General features: G+C 42.6%; 1 protein-coding gene across 1 annotated transcript; it reads left to right on the forward strand.

Annotated features, from left to right (window-relative positions):
* The first annotated feature begins 34 nt into the window (after positions 1–34).
* On the forward strand, positions 35–21,575 carry pipox (pipecolic acid oxidase). The gene is made up of 8 exons (XM_048265609.1): positions 35–223; positions 6,876–7,024; positions 9,551–9,764; positions 13,020–13,202; positions 16,221–16,373; positions 17,398–17,547; positions 18,902–18,977; positions 20,956–21,575. Exons 1-8 carry the CDS (start codon positions 116–118, stop codon positions 21,081–21,083), a joined length of 1,161 nt encoding a protein of 386 aa, XP_048121566.1. The 5' UTR covers positions 35–115; the 3' UTR covers positions 21,084–21,575.
* Positions 21,576–23,438: the final 1,863 nt, after the last annotated feature.

Genomic DNA, 23,438 nt, shown 5'->3' on the forward strand with positions numbered 1-23,438 from the left:
AGGGGTGATTTCTGTGTTCTGCTACGCTACTACAAGAACAAAGTGTGATTTATATGTGGATTTGAAATTGTTTCGAAAGTCTGCCAGTGTGTGATTGTCGCGGAGTTGTTAAAAAATGTCTTCGCAAATATACGATTGCATTGTGATTGGAGCAGGGATCCAGGGGTCTTGTACAGCGTACTACCACGCGAAGAATAACAAGAAAACGCTTCTTCTCGAACAGGTTGGTGTCGTCATATTACCCAGGTAGCGCGCACAGAAAGTTTGGGCACCAGTCGTAGCCATCAATGAAATGATGCAATATTCCAAACAAGTAGGTTGTTAAACTGCACCGGGGCACGGGTCTGGACAGGATGCATACTCACCCGGAAAAAAAGTTTTGTAGGCTATATTTTAAAGTTTACAGGCATCAATCTGGAACACTTTGAGAATAAATTAAACGATAACAGCTGTGTATTTATATTGATGGAGATATTTGTGCTGTACAGGCACGTGCAGAGAAGGGGGGCTACAGGGGCTCTACACTGCCCTTTTGCCCCTTTGATGTTAAGTGCCCTTTTGACAAGACCCGTTTTTTACTTTTAACATGTGTAATATTTCCGCTAATTCCAACGTGAATATTCGCTAAAATGTTTCATTAATAGTTTGTGAAATTAGAAATTTACAAAAATAAAAATGTTCTGTGTTAATTGAAATGCCTTGCGGACACCAATCCGTGACGTCATACATTCAGTGAACTCTCAGAAGGTGCACGCAGGCACAGTGCTGCAGGAGACGTTTGGGAGCACGGTAAGGTCACTTGGCAGTTAGCCTATCTGAACATGCAATAGTATTCAGCTTAGAGAGAGAATAAAATGTTTAAAGTTGTTTCATGTTTAATGAAGTAGGCTATCAAACCCGTTTTAACCATGTCATGGTCCATCCATTTCAATAACCTGGCAGCTTCGAAAATCTGAACGTTGAAGCTGAAGGCTGAACGTTCATAACATATTCTATTTAGGTTACTATATATGTATATATATGTACAGAGTAGGCAAACCTTTTCTAAATCGTCATAAGCCGACGACATAGGCTATGTAGTTGTTTAACTAACCCAACTCCACACGTCGTTCTCGGTTTACAGTAGGCTACATTACGCGTCATCACTCAGTGGCCACACGCACAGCACGTGAATCTGCAAGACTCCAGCTTGCTAATGGTGGTAGTTCACTGTGATAAACATTAAAATTATAGCCTGACAAGCCAGACTAGGCAATAACATATTTGCTGCCGCTAGGGTGCGTCTAGATATCTAGGCTATTCAAATTAGCTTTGAATTTAATCAATAAGATGTAGCCTTATAGCCTATGATCTCTGTGTAGACAATAGCCTAATGAAAACTGAAAAGACCTATCCGTCTGTGCCCTGGCTACAGTAGGCCTACAGTACATGCACTCCTATTGAATTTTCAGAACCAAGAGAAATGAGAAAAATGTGTTACAGCTCTGTCTGCTATTTATACCCATTCTTCTTGATACATAATGAATAAATATGAAAATGTATAAAATGTTTATCAGTACATTAGACTACTTTGCAAATTGCTAAACCATATAATAGCCTGTCCCACTATCATCATTGAAATAGCATAATGCTAGAATTTAAATGGACAAAAAATGTCCAGCTCAGGTTCAGATGATTAAAGCTTTATAGGCTAGGGAATGTAAAACCTAAGTTCCAGTTTACACCATTCAAATTGTGTGTATCTTTTCTAGCTTTCGTATGCATTATGTTCTATAAAACATGATATTATATTCTGCAGTGCAAAGAAGCCCACTAAAGACAAGTTTTAAATAAAGTTAACACGTTTTCTGAAAATTCTGTTCCATGTGCCCTTTTTTTTAAAATTTGAGCCCCTGCCCCTACAAAGGTCTCTGCACGCCCCTGGTGCTGTAGTCTAAACTGTTTTGCACTTTAGATTGTAACCATGCAGGTGGATGATGATTCTACAATAAGTTCACAACAGCACTGTAGGCCTACTGACATGTATAGTAGTCGGCAATTTTCATGATGGGCTACTGTAATAGGCTACTTAAGCTGATTGCTGCAGCTTTTTGTTTCTGCAAATTCTGGTCTGGCTCAGATGTATTTTACTGTGCAGTGTAAGCATCTCAACGTAAGATGGTAGGCTACCTTGCAGGCGCACGTGCTGGTGTATAGCCGTAGCCTAAGCACTGTGCATACCATAGGCTGAACAACGAGTGAGAGAATTTCCTCTATGTGTGTAGCCTAGGCCTACTCACAATCAGGGGCGATTCTAGAGCTTTGCTGGGGCACAGGCCCCCAACTCCCAATACATAAAAATAAAAAATAAATAAATGTGTGCGCAATAAATGGCTAGCCTACGGGTAGGCTACAAGCTTCAAAATCATTATTGTCACTGTCATACTGTAGGACCAGCACTCTCTCCCTCAATTGTTGTAAGAACCACTATCCAGCAACATCCAAACACATAGGCATAAGTAGGTCTATACTCACTGCATGAATTTAATAGGCTTTCCTACTAACACAAGGGAAAGCTTATTTTTTAGTCAAAATTGAGATATACTTCCCTCCCAGGCAAGGGTCCTATAGTCATCCTGGCTTGCCTTGTAGCCTACCTGTAGGCTAGCCATTTATTTCATATTACGCGCACATTTTTTTTTATTTTTATGTATTGGGAGTTGGGGGCCTGTGCCCCAGCAAAGCTCTAGGTCTAGAATCGCCCCTGCTCACAGTCACACCAAGTTGGCCTACAGTACCATAATTTCCCAGCTCTGCACAATATCCCATTAATTGCATGACAGTAGGCTATTTAAATTTTTCTGTAAAGTAAACCTTATCAAAATCAACGTAATGCAGAGCTATACAAACACACCTTTTGTTTGAGCAGGAGAGAGAATGACAGCGCACGCACGCAGCGTTACCAGCTAATTCACTAACTCAAGACTTCAATGCCATCTTGGATATAAAACGTTTTTGTAAACAACGAAAACAGAAAGAAGGGAGGCAGCAAACGATGGGTGTGCGTACAATAACATTATTTCCTGCAGGCGCCCCTGACCTTGGCAGACTTGAGTGACCATGAAGAAATGTTCTCTTCAGCATGATAGGCCATGGAAACCATACTAAAGTAACTACCGTTTTGGGAAAGAGGGTTAAAATGTGGTCCCAGTTCAAAAGACATAACCACATATCTTATATGACTTAGGACAGGCTATAGCCTAAGCCTAGACATAATAAAGTGAAACAGTTAATGATTGACTTCTGTAATAACCATAGATTCACATCCACAGTTAGTGGCTTAACTATTTATTTTAAACTAGAAAATGTAATTCCAAGGAATTACCAGTGCATGAAAATGCAAAACATGATATAAAATACAGGCCTCTATCCCCATCCCCCCAACTGCAGGTCAGGGTGAGGGTTGAGTGGGTGAGGTTATCTGATCTAAAAGACTGCGGTCTGTTGGTTAGGAAGTTCAGAGGGAGGTATTGATGCCCAGTTCACTGAGTTTGGTGATCAGTTTGGAGGGGATAATGGTGTTGAATGCTAAACTGAAGTCAATGAACAGCATTCTCACATAGGTGTTGCTATTGTCAAGGAGGGACAGGGCGGAGTGAATTGCCGTAAAGATGGCATCCTCTGTGCTCCTGTTCTGGCAAATTCTCTTGAAGCACACTATACTGTAAACAAAATCTACCTCTGTGTACAAATAAAGTAACTTGAACTTGAACTAGTTATAAAGTTATTCATCTAGTTATTAATTCACAGGACATTCAATCATTTTACTAACACAAACTTTATGAATAAATGTGGGTAACACTTTATGTTAAAGGTACATGAATTATCATGAATTCATGCATGAATTAATTCATGATTTATGCATTACTTCATTCCTTTATATGCCATGAATCATCAGTAATTGACATTAATTCATATACTCTCATTCATAATTTTTAAAACCATGGCGGGAGAACCGACTGCATTTTTAGTAGCCTAACCTATAAATGCAAGTGAAGTTGCTTTGCATTATAGTGCATGTGTCGATGCTTAGAATGTCGAATTCTTGCGATTGCGTCTTTTGACAATAAAAAGTGATTTGGAAGCAAAATTGAAGAGAAGCAGGGAGCAGTTCAGATGAAAGACTCAATGATCTTCTTAAACTTTAAACACTGTTCATTGCTACCCCCCTTAATTTACTGTTCGCGGTTAAATTTGACCGAACAGTTTTAACTGCTCTTAAATACCAATACCATGACAAAAAGTATAATTTAATAGAACATTATTGTAAACAGACCCTTATTAGAACATTAACATCTACATCACGTGTGTTTGTGTGTGTGGGTGTGTGTGTTTCTGTATGTGCGTGAATGTGTGCGGACACTGTGGTTCACATGCACAGTGGCAACATGACAACATGAACTGACAACATGAACTGTGTGTGTGTGTGTGTGTGTGTGAGAGAGAGAAAGAGAGAGATAGAGTGTGTGTGTGTGTGTGTATGTTTGTGTGTGTGGGTGTGAGTGTTTCCATGTGTGAAAAATGTGTGTGCAAACATTGGTGGTTTTCCTGCACATGTGGCAACATGACAACATGAACTGTGTGTGTGTGTGTGTGTGTACATGTGTGTGTACAGTATGTGTCTGTTTGTGTGTGTGTGTGTGTGGGGGGGGGGTGTGTGTTTCTGTGTGTGCATGCATGCCTGTGTGTGCGAACATTGGTGGTTCACATGCACAAGTGGCAACATGACAACATGAACTGACAACATGTACTGAGTGTGTGTGTTTGTGAGTGGGTGTACATGTGTGTGTACTATATGTGTGTCTGTTTGTGTGGGTGTGTGCTTCTGTGTGTGCATGCATGCATGTGTGTGGGAACATTGGTGGTAAGTTGTAGGAGTGTGTGTAAGGAGATATATTTTATCTCCTGGATGAAATGTATACTCTTTCCCATTAATTTCCTATGGCGGTCATTTTTGACCGTAAACAAAAAAAGTGTTTCTACGTTGAATAAATCACTCAAAATTCAAAGAAAGTAGTCAAAATAAATTCTATGTGTTCAAAAGCCTTTTGTGAAGATCATAAGATCTTGAGGCAATCTGATGAAAAATGCCATATTTATGGTACAGGGAATGAGTAAATCATTCACCGGAACAGTGTTAGAAGGTTAAACACAGTAGACAAAGACGTTTGGCTCTTCTTGGTCAATTTGCCTTGGGATCTAAAACAGTGGCGTATAGAAATATTCAAATGGGTGAGCACAGAAGAAAGAAACGGGTGGGCAAAGCGAATTTGATTGAACATAAGAGAGGCCTAGATTAGATACACTATGAATCATAGGCATGTTATATTTATGACATAAAAGTGGAATTTACTGAACGCATTTGATCACAGCTGACAATTTACACAGAAACATTTTCAACCGGAGCAAAACAATGCATGAATGTAGCTTCAGCACGTCACATTAAGTATAGTATAAGTATATATACTCTTTTGATCCCTTGCGGGAAATTTGGTCTCTGCATTTATCCCAATCCGTGAATTAGTGAAACACACTCAGCACACAGTGAACACACAGTGAGGTGAAGCACACACTAATCCCGGCGCAGTGAGCTGCCTGCAACAACAGCGGCGCTCGGGGAGCAGTGAGGGTGCCTTGCTCAAGGGCACTTCTGCTGCGCTTTCTACTGGTTAGGGTTCGAACCGGCAACCATCTGGTCACAAGTCCGAAGTGCTAACCAGTAGGCCACGGCTGCCCCATTAAACACAATTGAGAGACAATAGATTGACCAAATTACGCAGTCAATAAACATTTTAATCTTGCGTAAAACGGCATGAACCCAGCATTGGCACGTCACATAAAACACAAATTGAAGCAATAGATTGACCATTGGGCAATCCTACTGCAAAGCCTCATAGGCATGCTACGTTTACTCACCTAGTGTTCATAGGCTTCGGAAAAAACTTTTTCCCCAGTGAAAACATCATCATTCCGCGTCATTCACATCACGTAATGTGTGAGTCAGAGGTCGGAAACTGGGGCTAGATTTTGCTAACAGAATTGCCCAGTTAGGGGCTCGTCATCACTGTTGTCGTCATGTTGTAGTTCGTTTGTAGTCCATGTGGCCTTTCATGTCCAACAGTTTTAATGTGAACTTGGGAATTTGCAGTTTTTGTCACTTGAAAGCTGCATATCTTTCTTTCACAAGCGTCTTACACTATATTTTAAGCAAATACAGTTGTTTATTTAGGATTAGTGAGTGTGTGTTTTAACCTTTGTTGTGGCATCCGTGTTTGTCACACATTCCGACGGCAAAGCACATGAACACTTGCTGTGAGTGTAAATGTGTGTAGGCTATACTCTGCTAGATTTTAGTAGCATGGTTTAGAGGAATAACTGTTCCATACGGTCTTGCGTGCAAGCAGATTCCTTCAGATGCGCCACTGACTATCAAAATACCAGTGCGCTGTTTGAAGTTGCGCTTGCTGTTAAAGGGAATTACAGATGTCATTGTCATTGGTTTAAATGATGTTAGGCCCAAAACACACCCATGACTGATTAAGAAACATAGGAATGCCTTGTTGCGCCATCTGCCCGATGTTTGATAACAAAATAAGCTTTTGATAAGCTTAAGACTAGTGACCATGCATTTTAGACCAATGCAGTGCTTGATCAAGCCCACTAATAAGTACTTCTTCTGAGAGTTAGAAATTGTGACTCTGCTCTCTGCTCTATCACTACACAATGATGAGAAAAAGACATATTGTTGCATAATTGTGTTGAATTTATATAGGATGTCATAGTGAACACTATGCATGAAATGGAAGTGGAAGAGTCATTTCTCCCTGCTCTTTAAGTTTTTCCTGCCTCACTCTCGTGGAAGTTCCCATGGCCAGACGCGAATTATCAGGAAGGCCTATCAGCAGGACTTCTACCTCCGGATGATGGAGGAGTCTTACAAACTGTGGGCCGAGCTGGAGAGAGATGCAGGTGTGCAACTATACAGGTAGGTCCGATGCTTCCTCTGGTTCACTGAATACAGCGTGCAGCTAGCCATACGCCGGCGCTAACATTCAAACTGTCCTGCCGCTGTTCGCCGTGTCATATCACTGTCATTACCGTTTGCTCTGTTGTATTCCTGGTTCTCTATTCACAATGTCATTTAATGGCTAGCATGCATTGTTGTTTAAGGTGCAGGGAAAGGCCTACCGGCATTCTTAAGTAGCAAATGTTTGTGCATGACTCCATTCTTATATTACTCAAACTATATACATTGTCATTTCCATCTCCCATCTAGCAAGTAATGAAAAAACCCACACTGGCTATCAAACTTCTCATTTATTTAGTTAAAACTTAATTACGTAAATACAACTCTGTACACAGTTAACTCACCACTGTCCCGAACTCCGGTTCAACTTCCTGGTATAACGTGGGGAAGCTGAGGGAATGTTCCACTAGGTTGAAGTAGAGGGGTTTCGCGGGTGATTGGTGGTGGGAACATTTTGTATGTATTTCTATATTTGCTGTTTGCTTGTTTGGTTTATTATTTGGTTATTATTGTGTGATTATTTGGTTAATTGATTTTTGTTAGCAATGTTGCAATCTAGTGGGAGGGGCTACAGCTAGGCTGTATTAGGCCCCATGGCCTCAGTCGCAAGAGGCTGTGCAGAGAGAGAGCTGTTTTTGAGAATGGTGGACTGGTTAAGTGTGCAGGGTCTTTGGAGACATAGCCTGGCAACTTGATGCCTATTTATCTTCTTTTTGAACAGTTTTTGTTTTGCATTTTTTGCGCACCTTGACACTGTAAATATTTGCAAAAATATTTTTGGAAAAAGAAAAAAAAATAAACAAAAGACTTTTTAGAAAACTTGCATCTTCCCTGACTCCGCCATCGGTTATCCTGCCACAAAGACAATATAATAATATTACGTTAGACATATTTTCATTTAAGTCAAGAAGTGCCCCGAATTACTCTCATAAAAGTGCAAGAAGGAACCTCACACAAGGTTTTATTAATGTAATACAACATCCCACTGAACTTTTATGAAAGCAGATCAAATATAATATCAGGCTGCCCCAAAATACAACTGCAATTAATTAAATGTCTTCTGCCAAATGGAATATCTTCAGCTATACTTTTGTGTTTATGTTGGTGTGTCTGCCAGATTTTACTCTGCCACTGAATGTAATTCAGGGATTTTTTCACTTCAGTAAACGCCTCGGCTTATTATTTGAGCTATGAGGTATGTGAGTGTAAATACAAAGGCTGGATCAGACTAACGCCAAGCCAGTACTGGGGTCGGAATTTGGTGTTGTTATTGCATTGGGTTTCTAACTTGATTGTGCTGCAAAAAGAGACTGATTCTTAACATAAGTCTTTAGAGGAGAATCTTGAGGAGGTTGTATTGATTAGGATGAAAAAATACAGATGGGAAGTGGTAGCGCAAATAAATAGACAAATAATTCAAGCAAGCAACAGTTATGCACAGCAGACACAATTCACATTGGGAAACAAACCATATCAGGGAATTGTTAAACCAGTTGGATACATCACAGTCACCATTGTCTTTTTTCCACTTTTTTCCCTCGTGTCCATTTCATGCATTTTCTCTCTCACTATCTCTTTCTCTCTCTCTCTCTCATTCTCTCTCTCTCTCTTGCTCCCACCTCTGCTTGGTGAGTGATTGGTCCTCAGTCCAGGGCCAGCTGTGTCCTTGAGTTTTTGTGGAGCACAAACTCTGAGAGAAAGATGTGTGTGAATCACTTCAGCAATGCTTCACCTCATATCATAGTAGCTCCCTGGTCGTCACCTCCCTGGAGAATCATCCCCTAGGGCTGGTGTGACCGATAACCACCCAATCCCACAGCAGGAGGAATCTGTCCAGAGAAACACACACACACACACATGCCACTCATCCCACAGGGTAACATGGCCACTGCTACACAATGCATTATATTAATACCCTTGCTCTCTGACTGTTTCATCATCAACCAAGTCATACATATGTATACACACATACACACGCACAGACACACAAACACACACACACACACACACAGTTGGAAACACAGTCATAAAATTCCCTGATAAATAGTTGGGGCCCTTTAGCTGGTGGTGCCCATGCATCAAGGCTTGTGGCAGATGGCGGCGCAGCCCTCAGAAAACACTGTTCACACAGGGCCAGCACAGCCATCCATCACAGGGCCCGCTGAAATACCGCCTGTGTTTCAGAACTTTTCAACCAGGGGACCGATAACTTCACACACCAGCTCCGCTTCACGCCGGCCCACTCTGCTCCGCGCCGGCCGTACCACCAGGCCACCGCTCTGATTTATGGAACATGGCTGCCTGGCTTGCGGGGCCTGGAGCTGATTTTAAGCTTGCCCTTTACAGGCCAATCTATGCATCAGTCCCCACAGTCTTGTCCCTGGCTTAAATCAAACCAAAACAAACAAAAAATACAATGGGAAAGGTCACATGGAAGCTTGTGCAATGGCTAGATTTAATTTGAATGTGCCCCCCCTCCTGCAGATGCACAGGCCTCCTGGTCATGGGCCCCGAGGACGGTCAGTACTACTCGGCCGTCAAGGACGTGCTGCAACGGAACAAAGTTCCCACTGTGATGCTGAAGAGGGAAGAGTTCAACCAGCACATCCCCAACTTCAACCTGGTCAGTGGAGAGAACGCGCTGGTGGACACCAGTGCAGGGGTGCTGTACGCCGACAAAGCCCTCGACTCCCTTCAGGTGAGGGTCACAACTCACAGTCCGTTATAGCACATCAGTACGTGCAGTTCACATCTGTAATGTTACAGGTCAATTCCTTGAACAACGCTAGGTGCGTTAGTTACAGGTAAGTGAGATTTAGCAAAGGCTTTTATCTAAAGTGACATAAAACACTTTCCAGACACGCGACTGGGGGACTCCCAGTTACGTTAGATAAATACGTTAAATAAGTTTTCAGGTAACTTTTGAGGGGTTTACTGGAAGTACTGATATTAGGTAGATAAAAGATACTGTATAACAGAATGATACGTTTCTGAATGAATTAAGGTTTTAATGGAACCTGTAATATGTCCTGAGAGTGAGAATATGGTCAGACTAAGTATATTGAGATACTGTACCTCCTGTGTTTTCTGAAAGGCCTCCCTCTGTGGGAATCTCAAGATAGTGAGAAGTGTGTTTGTTCTAAGGTATCTGATGGTGCTGACCCCAGGGGAGACATCAACACAAACATGGCTTAGGTCAGGAGAAGGTTAAGGGGTTTTGTAATATTCTTATCTCTGTTAATACTAACTAGTTGGATGGGTAACAGGTCCCCGGTGTCGGTGTGCGTGCGCGTGTGTGTGTGCCCATGCGCAACATGGCAGCAGGAGCAAACGCTGCCACACCACTCTAACGCACCCGCACCCGCCGTGACTGCCGGCGAAAACACAGAGAAGTAAAAGTTGGAAGCGATCAAGCTCCTGACTGCAATGTGTATTATTGCGGTTTGAAAGTTGGCAGAAGTCTAAAAGAAGAAGAAGAAATAAACTTTCTTACTTATGGCAACAAAGGTGATCAAAAGCAATTGACATCATCCTAAACAATAGTGCAACATTTACTCACTCTTAACTCCGCAGACTGCGATCCACAAATGCAGGCCTTCACAAAGACAGAGGTAGAAAAAGTCATCACTTTCCTACCCAACAACAAAGCGAGTGGCTCCGATGGAGTAACTTACGAGACTTTAAAAGCCACATAACAAGTGTCATGCCCAATGCTCACGCAAATCTTTAACGTGTGCCTACTAAATGTACTATATGTGAACTATTTCACATTTAGTACATTTAGTAATACATAGAATCCCCCCAGAAGATACTGTAACACCCCCGATGACCCATCTACATGGAGGGACTGCTACCAACAGTTTATAAAGTTTTTATGAAATGCATTTGCCCGTATTCTACCCTGGCTTATAGAACACAAAATACTCTCCCCCAGTCAAAAGGCCTACGTCAGCGGTCAGGGGATGTTTTCTGCTTAAAGACAGAAATTGACGATTTTAAGCATGACTCAAGCCAGTTTTATTCTGTTTTCCTGGACTTTCCCAATCCCACTACAAATTGACATTAAAACAGGATGCCCTTGGAGTGCAGTAAACTTCATCCTGGCCATCAACAATTGGCTGAAATGGTTAGAGCAGTGCGCGCCTGAAGGGTTACGCTCACCACATCCAGTCCAAGGGTACACAGATGATGTGCAGATCGCTTCCAGGGATGAGCGTGCAATCCATGAATTGCTCAACCGTACAGCTTCTCTATCGTCTCCATCTCATCCTTTTATCATACAGGTAGCCTAATGTGGCAAGTTGATTGCTGCATCGATTGAAGTCATTTAGCCAATGAAGTCTTTGAAATATAATTATGAGTTAAATATTGATGTTACCCTTTTCGTGATATTTTAAGTATTTTGTAAAAAAAAACTCTGGCCTGGTCTTCTAAGTAGCTAGCTCGCTACTTTCTCCCTCTCCCTCCCATGCTGCTCTCGTGCAATTGAAACTGTCCTAAACGCGCATCTCGTCTGTGGTTTGCTGGAACAGTTTGTTATGTTTTTATGGGCTAGGTTTGCCCTGGTTGTTTTTGTTGCCGTTTTTGGAGCCTGGGCTGTCCACAGAGATTGCGTTTTTTACATTGTATTCAGGACACAGACAGCTAGCGGTTGGTTAAGTGATGTTTGTAGTAAGTGGCATAAAATGTTTTAGCCTAAAAAAACGCGTGGCATCGCTTAGTGTACCTTTAATGTGTATTATTAATAGTTATATATAAAAGATATATAACAGTGTCCTGAAGAATTGTCTCCTCCCTATTATTATTGTTATTTAGTTACCACACAATTATCCATGACTGACCTGGCTCTTCATTGGATTGGAAGAAAATAATGAAAATGTGCTTCCCTAGAGGGCCCCTAACAGAGTCAGGACATGTACAAATTATTTCAAAACTTTTTGTATTGTGAGAGGATTGTTGCATGTGGTGTATTTGGAGACTGATGTCTGATGTTGAATGATAACTGTTGTTGAATAATGGTATTATTTCAGAACAGTGGGGTTGTTCAAAAAGGGATTTAATAAACGTAGCTAGTTCGTACGCATCTTACATAAATCAGGTTTTTTCATTTTTTTCAGGGGGTTTGATATTATCAGGGACAGATAATTGGCCCTTTGCCTGTCTGAGTATTTTATTTGAGTTAGAGATCTTTTGAGTTCAGTGGTGTTTTGTGCATTGATTTGTCCTTTTTACTCCTTTTTCTCTTTAGGAGAAACAGGCATCTGATATAAAAATAACACACAGTAATGACTGCTCCGCCATTTCTGACCTCAATTCCTCTCGGGTTATTATAGCAGTTAATAATGAGTTGTTATGTGGTTTAGTTAGTTCAAGCCAGTGAGCATTTCTGAGAGGATGTGTCATGTAATGCCTCATTGTGGGACATATGGATGAATGCTAGAATATGTGTGTGTGCGTGTGTATGTTCAGGGGTGCTGTTAGAAATGTTATAATATTCTAGAAGCTGGGTGTATACGCAGCTGATGGCTCAATTCTGGACTCATCATCAGTGATGTTCCTGGTATCACCGTGTGTTTCAACATCATACACCCTCCTCCTCAAGACCGATCAGTGGGTTGATCAGACACCCCAGCCTGTGCTGTTCTATGGTGCTCTCTGGCCCTGAGTTGCGTGTGCATTTTTCCATTAATCCTGTTTTATGGGGGGTCCCTGTAAGTGCAGGGCCCTTGGCCTAACTTTTCCTCAACCAACTTGTCCTTGTTCTAACTGTGTGTGTGTGAGAGAGAGAGAAAAAAAGAGAAAGAGTGGGTGGATACAGCTCCATTCTCAAAATGGACATTGCGTTAATGAGTGATGATGTAATCTTTGTTTAGATTCCTATCTTATATATCTCAGGGCTTTCTTATACCTGTTTGTCTCATTATTTTACATGTATCTGTGCTTCCTTTATCAGAGGCTGTTTCAGTCACATGGTGGGGTGATTAAAGATGGGGAAAAAGTAACTGGCATCAAGCCAGGCCCGGTGGTCACGGTGACAACAGCCTCCGGGGCATATCAGGCCAAGAGTCTGGTGATAACAGCAGGACCGTGGACTAACACGCTGCTCTCCCACACCGGAATGGCCTTGCCTCTGAAGGTACAGCCAGAACACAACTTCCACAACACATGGCCTCACACTCTCTGTTAGACTCACTTCACACACACACACACACACACACACACACACACACACACACACACGCACATACTGAAATATCAAAGCACATTCCCGATCATACATAGCCTGGTTAACACCAGACCTCTTCTCAATTCTAAATATCGTAGTCTAAAACGCATGGTCACTGGCGAAAAGCTTAGTTAAATTTAGTGGGATGTCCCATTGGAATCAATGATATAAGTTAACATTATATCATTGATTCCAATGGGAAAGACGGCTAGTAATCACATGTTGACGTTACATTTATTTTTAATTCACAGGACATTCAATCATTTTACTAACACGGCAGTTATGAAGAATTATGTTTATGGTACTTACTCATGTCGAAACTATGTACATTATCAACCTAATTCGTTTGTAATACCCCATGTTGAGAACAAATTTAGCATGTACACTTACCATAATATCTCATGCAAAACGGTTAGCTTGCTAGCTAGCTAACTGTAGAACTTCAGTATAACATAGCCAATTATCTCACCTACTGTAGTTGTAGGAAATAGGCTACGTTCATATTACAAGTGATAGAATGAATGTGGGACTTATGTTTAGTTGATGTTATGACATGTAAAGTTAAGCTTGCTGAACTTAGTTATAGTCAGCCACGGGCAGTTTGACTGTGCCTATCGATACATTCGTGACACTCCTGTAAACTAGAAAGAGCAAACCATAGGAACATGGTCACATTAATCCCATAAACACACAGATAACTCTTACACCAACCTTATTAGCCTTTTATTCACGTTTGTTTCAAGATTTAGTAAGTATAAGCCCTTTTTGCTCCCCACTTCGATGCAGCATAGGTTTCCATTATATCAGTCATCTTTTCCCTAAAAGGGGGCGTGTACGTGCAGCATATACAACGTTCCATTCCATTTGTCAGTGCGTATTGTTTAGTTTCCGGTCTAGCTAAATCCGGTGTTGTAGTTGTTCTAACGTTACTACTGTAGTTGTTGCAACAGCATGTGAAAAAACTAAACAAAGTTTGTTTAACCAAAAATAACATTAATCTTGCGTTAAAAATATTGACGCCGTTAAAATAGGTTTACGTTAATGCCGTTAATAACGAGTTTAACTGACAGCACTATAAAAAATATAAAGTAGTTGCACACTCTGATATATTTTTGTATATTTATTTAACCAACATTTCGGCACAAGGCCTTAAACCTTGATAAAGGCTGTGCCAAAACGTTGGTGAAACAAATATACAAAAAGAGATCAGAGTGTGCAGCTACTCTACAGTATATTCTTTAATTTGATAAACCCCCTGACTGGCACCTCGACTTGGGTGTGCGTCCCTCTTCCAAGCCTTTCATTGCATTAAACTCATTTCAGAAGTGCAGCAATCAAATATTTCTTGTAAACAAAGGCTTTAAATGCAGTTGTTTACTCAATTCCAAAGAAAATTTACATCCATTTATGTTTAACCCTGTCACTATCAGCGCAGCCATTGGTTGTGTTGAATGCTCTATTTCAGAGGCTATTTGTCATCATCATAAAAAGCCCGCACCATATCTGATAGCAATTGTGATTGGTTCCTGTGTTTTTGGAAAATTGGAAATGGGTGTCAATGGCCTCCTTGCCAGACTGACCTGCAGAGCAAATTCAAATTTGGGTTCTCTTAGGCTAGATCATAGACACATTCCAGATCTCTGATTCTGTGACATCATGTATATAGTACAGACATACTAAAAAAAAGGATGATGTTGTTAAGCAATATTGCTTAACAATAACATAACAGGTTCTTATGTTCTGATTGGGTGATCACAAGTTGCTTCCTGTTGATTTACATTCTTCAGATACATTTGTCTGGGATGGGTAAACATGAGTAGGAAAGGGCCTGAACAACATCGGTCAGCAACATTTTCCAGTAAAACTGCTGAGAAAGTTGCCCTACAGTATGTCTCATTACATTAAGCTTTGACCCCTCTGGTGTACTTCCTAGATTGTTGTCATGATGACTTAAGTACCTACTACCTAGTGACATAAAACATTTGATTACCATAATCTTTTGTCAGGACTTGTAAATGAGTAGGAAACGCGAAGCTACTGATTTACCAGACGTCACTCATAAAGAAAATAACACACCAAGAACAAATGAACCAAGGAAGGGAAGAGAAATGTACCATCTTCCTCCACCCTCTTCCTCTTCTGTCTCCCTGGAGTTCATCTCCAGCCTGTTGTTTTTTTGGGGGGTTGAGACAATCTTCCTCAGGTCACATGGCTGATGAGGGGCGGAAGGGCCCATATGAGATGTTATTTATGCAGAGGAATCGCGAGGTGGAATTGGAAACTGCATTATTCAGCACGGCTCCTTTGCTGTCGTGCATGAGTGAGCACAAGGAAGCGTGAGGGAGATGAGCTTGCATGCCAGCCCCCCCACACACACACACACCCCACCCGAAAAGAGACGGCACCCTGTTAGCTTATTACACTGAAAGCTGCACAAGACAGGCCTCTTTATTACCCTGCCAGAGATACAATCTGCGGCAGGAGTGTATGTCTTCATTCAATTAGAAACTTTAGCGACGGCAGAGGAGTTCTCGTCCAGAGTCAGTCCTTTTTATTGCCTTTCCAGAGATATGATTTGCACTGAGTCCGTATGCGTCTTCATTCAATTAAAACTATATCCTAAATGCAGCAATAGGAAATCTCTATCCAGCTGGGTAGCTTTTATTAGCTTCTCAAATGTATGAGTTGCACTTACTGTAGTGTATTTGAGGTCCTTCAATTAAAAGTTTATTGTAAATGCTGCAATCGTGGCAGGCTACTTCTGTGTTTTGCTTCTTGTTTGATTGTACAAAGCTGGAGGAATCACAGAGGAAAGGCCTGCCTACAGTTCCCAGGACTGTGTAATCTCGTCAAGTAACATCTGCCCTTGGGCCTTGGGGAAAATGTTTGCTTCGTTGTCCTCCTCCTCCTTCTCATTTTCTTGGACAGGTGGAGAAGATAAACGTGTGCTACTGGCGGGAGAAGGTTCCGGGCTCGTATGACGTCCACAATCGCTTCCCTTGCTTTAGCCGGCAGGACGGCCCGGAGGTGGATCAGATCATCTACGGCCTTCCGTCCAACGAGTACCCGGGCCTGATGAAGGTGAGGCGGGCTAATTGGCTGAGAAGGGTGGCAGTGTGATTGACAGGAGGGTGGGGCCTTGTGGCTCCATTTGCGAAATGAGAGAATGATTCATGTGAGTTTCTTTCAGCATGTGCGTTACACCCCTGAAAAAAAGCGTTTTGTGCTCTCTCTCTCTCTCTCTCTTCCTAGCTGACTCAAACTCAGAGATTAAGTGCAGCTCTTAAGTGCACCTCTGACAAACACAAGAATATTTTTTCTTTTCCCCCCATTGTTGTTGTGTTTGTTGGTGGCCAGCTTTGACTGTTTGTTTTTCAGCACCCGCATATTTGATCATAGCAGGTTTTTTTCCGTGAGTGGGTTAGGCAGCGGGACTTTTCTGACAAATTGCACACAACATGTATGCGGCGGAGGGGACAGATGGTGGTGCCACATTAAGTCATTATCCCTGGATCAGTTACCAGAAGCTCTCCCTCTCCTCTCCTCTTTTCCTCTCCTCTCTCCTCATCTCCTCTCTTTTCCTCTCCTCTCCCCTCCTCTCTTTTCTTCTCCTCTCATCTCCTTTTCTCCTCTCCTGTCCTCCCTCGCTCCCTCCCTGCTGCTTCTTAAAAAGCACCACATATTAGTGCCACCAAGCAAGTGCAACACACCCCCTCCACTGACATGGCTGTTATCATACTCTTAGAGGGAGGGTGTGGTGGTGCGTAAGACTGTTTAGTGCTTTGAAGTGTTCAGAGATGCATTGCCTTCTGCTTAAATGAACTTGCTCCTATTTTCCCCTCACATTCAAATGGAAGTTAAATAGTTCAGGAAAGTAAATCTGACGATCTAACTCTGACGAACTCTGACGATTCCATGGATTGTGGTCCAAAATGAAATGTATTAATGCAGTAGGACTGACACTGTAGTGCTAACACTGAGAAATTAGCTAAAACTTGTTAATACATGTGGCAGATGTGTATGTTTACACCTTAAGCAGGTTGGAGTTTTTGAGCATGAACTCTGAATCGTGTGTTGGTGTGCATTTGTCTCCGTCCTCCAACAGGTGTGCTACCACATTGGCAAGGAGACGGACCCAGACGCGAGGGACAATCAGACGGACCAGAGTGACATCCAGGTCTTGCAGCGCTTCGTCGCCCGCTGCATGCCCGGCCTGGTGCCCGTGCCCGCTGTGGTAGAGAGCTGCCTCTATACCGTGAGTCGTGGGTAACCGTCATCATGGTGCCCAGCCTCTCAACGAGAACGCACCTTGACCTACACGCCATACACCACATGTACCTGTACCTCCTGCTTTCTCTTCAGCCAGAAGTGCTTGTGAAGACATGTCATCAAAAAGAGGTGTTCCAGGCTGTTGTCTATCATTTTTGGAATAGATTTTTGGAATGTTGACATTGCTGGACGTTTAGAGGCGAACACTCAAGCCGGCTGACTTGGCATTTGGCAGAGGTGCCAGTTCAGTCACTCCGGTCCAGTCAGATCCATCTCAAAGAACGTCCCTGAGAAATTAGTAATTATACTTTACTTGACACAAAGGCCTAAATCTATTATGGCAGATGTTCCCAATTGCACCAAATAGACACAACCATAGTCACGGGGTGATAGATAAGAGGTCCTCAGGGATAGAACACATGACATGTACTGATATGTAGATGTCAGTCTGAACACAGAGAGGCACCGCCTCCAAGCTGGCTATTGTACCTTGACCTGTAAACTAGTAAATCTGCATCTTGCTGTATACTCTGCACACTGCACATATGCATGGCCTTTTATGGCATGCTCTAGCTGCATGTGTGGTGTCTGGAATTAGTGAGACTAGCCCCTTTGTGTATGGTTACACAATGCAGGGATAAGTGAGATCTGAATTCTACAGCTTAAATGAGTCTAGAAACAGAGAATGCATAATTGCTTGGGTGGATCTCCTTGGGTGTTTTTTTACTGTTAGATGTGTGCTCAGTATGTTGACCTCAGAGTATGTAGGAGAGACTGGGTACTCATTACATAGGCCAACTTGAAAACACAAAAAGGAACAATGGCAGCGTCAATGTTATGTCACATCACATTACTCTCCAAAAATGTTACATACATACATAACACAGTTATATAACACTGCCAATGTCAAACAGATTTGCTGCCTATGGTCTTCTGGAACAGTAACAATAGAATCACTGGAGAGCTCTGGTGCCATCCTCCATTACCTGCATGCTTTATTAAAAGTTACCTAAGCACAGAATGTCCATGGTCAGCCGACAGCCTCTTTGGGATCCGAGGGTTAGTTCCAAATGTGACTCATATTTCAATCTGTCAAGAATGAAATAATGAAACTTAAATCTGTTCAGTGTCTGGAAGGTAACAGAGTTGTTCTCTCTCACTCTCTCTCCCTGTCTCTCTTCCTCTCTCTCTCTCTCTTTTCTCTCTCTCTCTGTCTCTGTCTCTCTTTCTCTCTCTCTCTCTCTCTCTTTCCCTTTTTTCTCTCTGTCTCTGGCCCAAATCCAAATGATCTTTCTGGACGACTTTTGTTTCATATTGTGCCATTCTCTCTCTGCTCTCAGTTGACGCCTGACAATCACTTTGTCCTGGATTGTCACCCCACTTACAGCAATATCATCATCGGCGCTGGATTCTCAGGTCAGTTCACATGTTTTCATACACCCTATAGCTCCTCACCATACCGAGTCAAACCCATGGCAACCCTCCCCCACACACACACACACACACACACACACACACACACAATCTCTTTTAAAGAGCTGCCTGAACTTTTAATTAGGCCCACACACACACACACACACACACACGCCACAGACACCAGTGAGAGACATGGAGTGCGGGCCTCCAGTGCGAGCCCTTTTATGGTCTAATTAAAGGCTGTGTCTGGGCTCGGACCCTCCTGCGCCTCCTGGGCCACGGGCTCCTCGTGGCATTTGTTTCATCCCTGCCGCCAATCGTCCTCCCGGAGCTCATTACCGCCCCTAATTAAATTCTCCCTCTAATCACTCAGAGTGACCAGCGGAGACCCGGAGCGATGGGGGCTGATAGTGGCACTGAGGGATGCATACACACACACACACACACACACACACACACACACACCTACATAAAGACACACACACTCTCACTCACACACACACACACACTCACACACACACTCTCACCTCACACACACACATACACTCTCTCTCTCTCACACACACACACACACTCCCTTACACACGCACACACACACCTCTCTCTCTCACACACACACACACACATACACACATATGTACATACACACGTGCACTCACACAGACACACACAGAACCTCCATTTCTTTGGCTAATTCTGCCCCCACACTGGTGTCCCAGCTTCACAGTTGGATGAGCTATTCATCATGCGCTGCATTGTTTGATGCTAAAGAGGTGCTTCTTTTCCGCCGAGGCGTGAAGGCAGCCATTGTGGCCGTGCCTGGGAGCCGTAGCCACCGTGCCCACTGCGGTGGCAGTGAGAGAGAGCTAATGATTTATGGAATTTATTCTTCTGCCTTAATAATGCATAAGGTGCATGAGAGAACTGAGGATTCATCATTATTAACCTTTCCCAAGCGGTCCTTCTCATTGTTTAACATGATGCCAGTGGTTTACTCCGCGGCCCCCTTTTCGGCCTGCCCTCGTGTGATGTATGGGGCCAGTCTGGAGGTGCTCTGCTCTGGTCATTGGCCCACAGAGGGTGGACAGACGAGTGGAGGAAACAATGAGAGCCTGCGCACAGAAAGTTTAGGAAAGTCAGCCCTTTCTGCATCTGAATACATCTAAATCTGATTTTTTTCTTCCTGTTCCTTTTCTAGTCTGTTTTTTGAAGGATCATGTTTGTTTCTATGGTTACCAATTCAAACAGTAACCATAGGGACGTGTTGCCCTGCTTATTGCTGAGACTTCTGAGGAGTCTGAGACCCGTCCAACAAGCCATAGTGAGTCCTCCCTGGAGTCATGTTGGCTAAGCCAGGAGCACACTCCCTTCGGAGAGGTGTGAGGTCAGACCCACTGGAGAAACTCACTGACTGTTTGTTTTGGTGGACCAGGCAACACGTCCAGTTTAAATAAATGTGCTGTGACTGAGCCCCAGAGGTCAAGGTGGGGTGGGGGGGGGGGGTCCCCTTTATTGTGCTCCTTCATGAAAAAGACTAGACACTGACTCTGGCCGTGGGAGGGGCTATTTTTAGATGCACATTGTTTGTCTAACCCCTCATCCCGGCCAACAACCCCAAAAGAAAATATATCTTTAGCTTTGTACATTACACTAAATACAAAAATGTTCTCCAGCTCCTAGCTCTGGTTCTTAGTCAAATGTTCTGTGTGGTCCACTGAGGGGTCCTTAAAGATGTTCATTTGAACTCCTTGTAGTTAAACCAAACAAGCTTATAAATACTAGATAGCACTTTTAACAAGCCCATTGAGTATAAGGTCTCTAGTCTAAACAATAAGACAAGACATCATAATTCATATTAAATTATACAGGGCAAGATATAATACCTTATACAAAGTATTTGTATAGAACTTCACTTCACTGCAGGCATGTGAGGTTTTGGGCCTCTCTAACTCGCCATTTCCTGTCACCCACCTTTCAGGTCATGGCTTTAAGTTCGGCCCGGTCATCGGCAAGATCCTGTATGAGCTGAGCACAGGGCAGGTGCCCTCCCACAACCTCTCCCCATTCAAGATCACCCGCTTCCAGACCCCCAAGTCTGCACTGTAGACCCACTGTCGGTTACTCTCCAAGAGACCACTACTGTGTGTGTCCTATGGGTACATGAAACATCACGAATGTACTGCAGGGTTGAAACAATATGCTTTAATGCTAATCAGGTCTCCGTCATGCTGAGAGGAGATTACTACTGCCATTTTAGCATCTGAAGCATGTCTTAGATTTTCTATGTGTAATGGAACCTGTTAGTTGGCTCAGATGGTGTACAGTCACACATACCCATATTGTGCCCAGTCGTCTGTGACAAAAGCATTTAAGCGTAAAGTGCACTCTGTGATTTTTTACATTTATTTAATCTCTTTTGCACAGAAAATGAAATGCACTTTTTGTCATACATGTAAAATGACAATAAAGATATTCTATTCTATTCTATTCTATTCTATATTGCTTCCCTGACATGGCACTACACCCACATACCGTACTTTGAGGTTGTGTGTGTGTGTGTGTGTGTGTGTGAAAATAAAAAGCACTGTTAAAAAGTCATCAAGCTTACCAACATTTGTCTCTGCGTTGCCACTGTTCCACTCTCATGCTTATTTACTGCTGCTGCCAGTTGTTTGCCCCCACACACATACACACACACACAGACACCTCATCCCAGCCCTTCAGTAAACATGTTAATCACTAATCATGCAGGCTGTTGCAATGGAAGAGAGCGGTCTCCATCAACGAAAATGAGACAATTATACAGCGAGACTCGGGGGAAGAGGGAGGATGGGGAATGGTTAGATGAATTTACTGGATGGGATGGATGGGGTGATGATGGTTGGTTGGGATGGAAGGGGTGGGGGTGTCAGTCACTGGAGCTATTCATCATCTTGGGCTGTAAGTGGGACTCAGGAAGGAAAGTATTAATAGTGTGTCCATGAGAGGACCAGGCGGGGGTGATACATGCTACGTCACCGATTTTGATAAAACTTTGAAGGGTCCACCTAAAAACTCAAAAAGCCAAAATAGTACAAAATTTGAAACAACCCACGGGGAGTTAGGCCCCCGTCTTTGTTTTAGGCCAAAAAAACAAAATTGCTTAAAATGTTGACATCCCTCCTGCTGTCAGATTTAAACACAGCAAAGTAACAATCCATGCCATCAAAGGTGCATCCAAGGTTAGTTTAAAACTGGGGTTACAAGGCGTAAGGTGTGACTGGTGTCAGTCCAGGACTGCACATGTCCACTATGTCACATGCCTTTTGGTGAATACCCAAAAAAATAGCAATATTCAGACCTGAATATCTCCGATGAGCAACCTCTTTTTCTCAAAATTCTTTCTTCACATGAAAGGGCCATCTTTGGATTTTATAAATCAAAAGAAAAATGCTCGGCCTTTTTATTATTTTTGTCGCTGTAACCGCCTAAATAGTGTGATCCAGCCAGTCAAATACATATCTATTTCAATGATTGGTTGAAACATAATGTTTAGGTCATTTATGGTGGACAAATGAAGATATATTATCATCAATAATGTCTACTGATCAAATCCAAGCTAGATTTAATGTCCTGAGTGCAATATATTACTTAAGGTAGCTCAAAATGACATCATTGGGTGACATACACCCGTAGGTCCAATATTTGCAAATGTGATATCTCCAACATATCTCAGGGCTAGAAACAGTCACTTGAATTCAAATAATAACTTGTAACATTTTGGTAGCCAAAGGTCAAGGTCACTGTGACCTTATGTATATCCCTTTGTGGTGGATAACTCTCAAAAAATCCCTGACACAATTCATATGTGATGCAAACATTCACACTGGCCCTTTCTGAAACCAATCCCTACCCACTTCCCTCAGTTAAGGTGTGCACTCAGGTGGGAATCACCCTTACAGATAAATCAAGTTCCCCATGTAAATGGGAAAATGTTGGAGTTCTTTTATCACTTTTGGGTGCTATAGGCTAGTTGGAACTGCTTTACCTTAATGAACTATGCTAAGCTATGCTAACAGTGGGTGCTTCAGACTGAGGTACTGCACGCACAGAGATGAGAAGGGTATATATCATCTTATCTAACTCTGGCAGAGACAGTAAGATAATTTAAACTAACCTTGGATGCACCTTTGATGGCATGGATTGTTACTTTGCTGTGTTTAAATCTGACAGCAGGAGGGATGTCAACATTTTATGCAATTTTGGGCCTTTTTTTGAGGTTTTTTGGCCTAAAACAAGGACGGGGGCCTAACTCCCCCTGGGTTGTTTCAAATTTTGTACCATTTTGGCTTTTTGAGTTTTTAGGTGGACCCTTTAAACTGGCCAAGTTTCATCAAAATCGGTGGCGTAGCATGTATCACCCCCGCCTGGTCCTCTCATGGACACACTCTTAATAGCCGAATCAAAGTGGCATTAAAGATG

The sequence above is a fragment of the Alosa alosa genome, chromosome 15 (assembly GCF_017589495.1).
Source record: "Alosa alosa isolate M-15738 ecotype Scorff River chromosome 15, AALO_Geno_1.1, whole genome shotgun sequence".
In the NCBI taxonomy this organism is placed as follows: Eukaryota; Metazoa; Chordata; class Actinopteri; order Clupeiformes; family Clupeidae; genus Alosa; species Alosa alosa.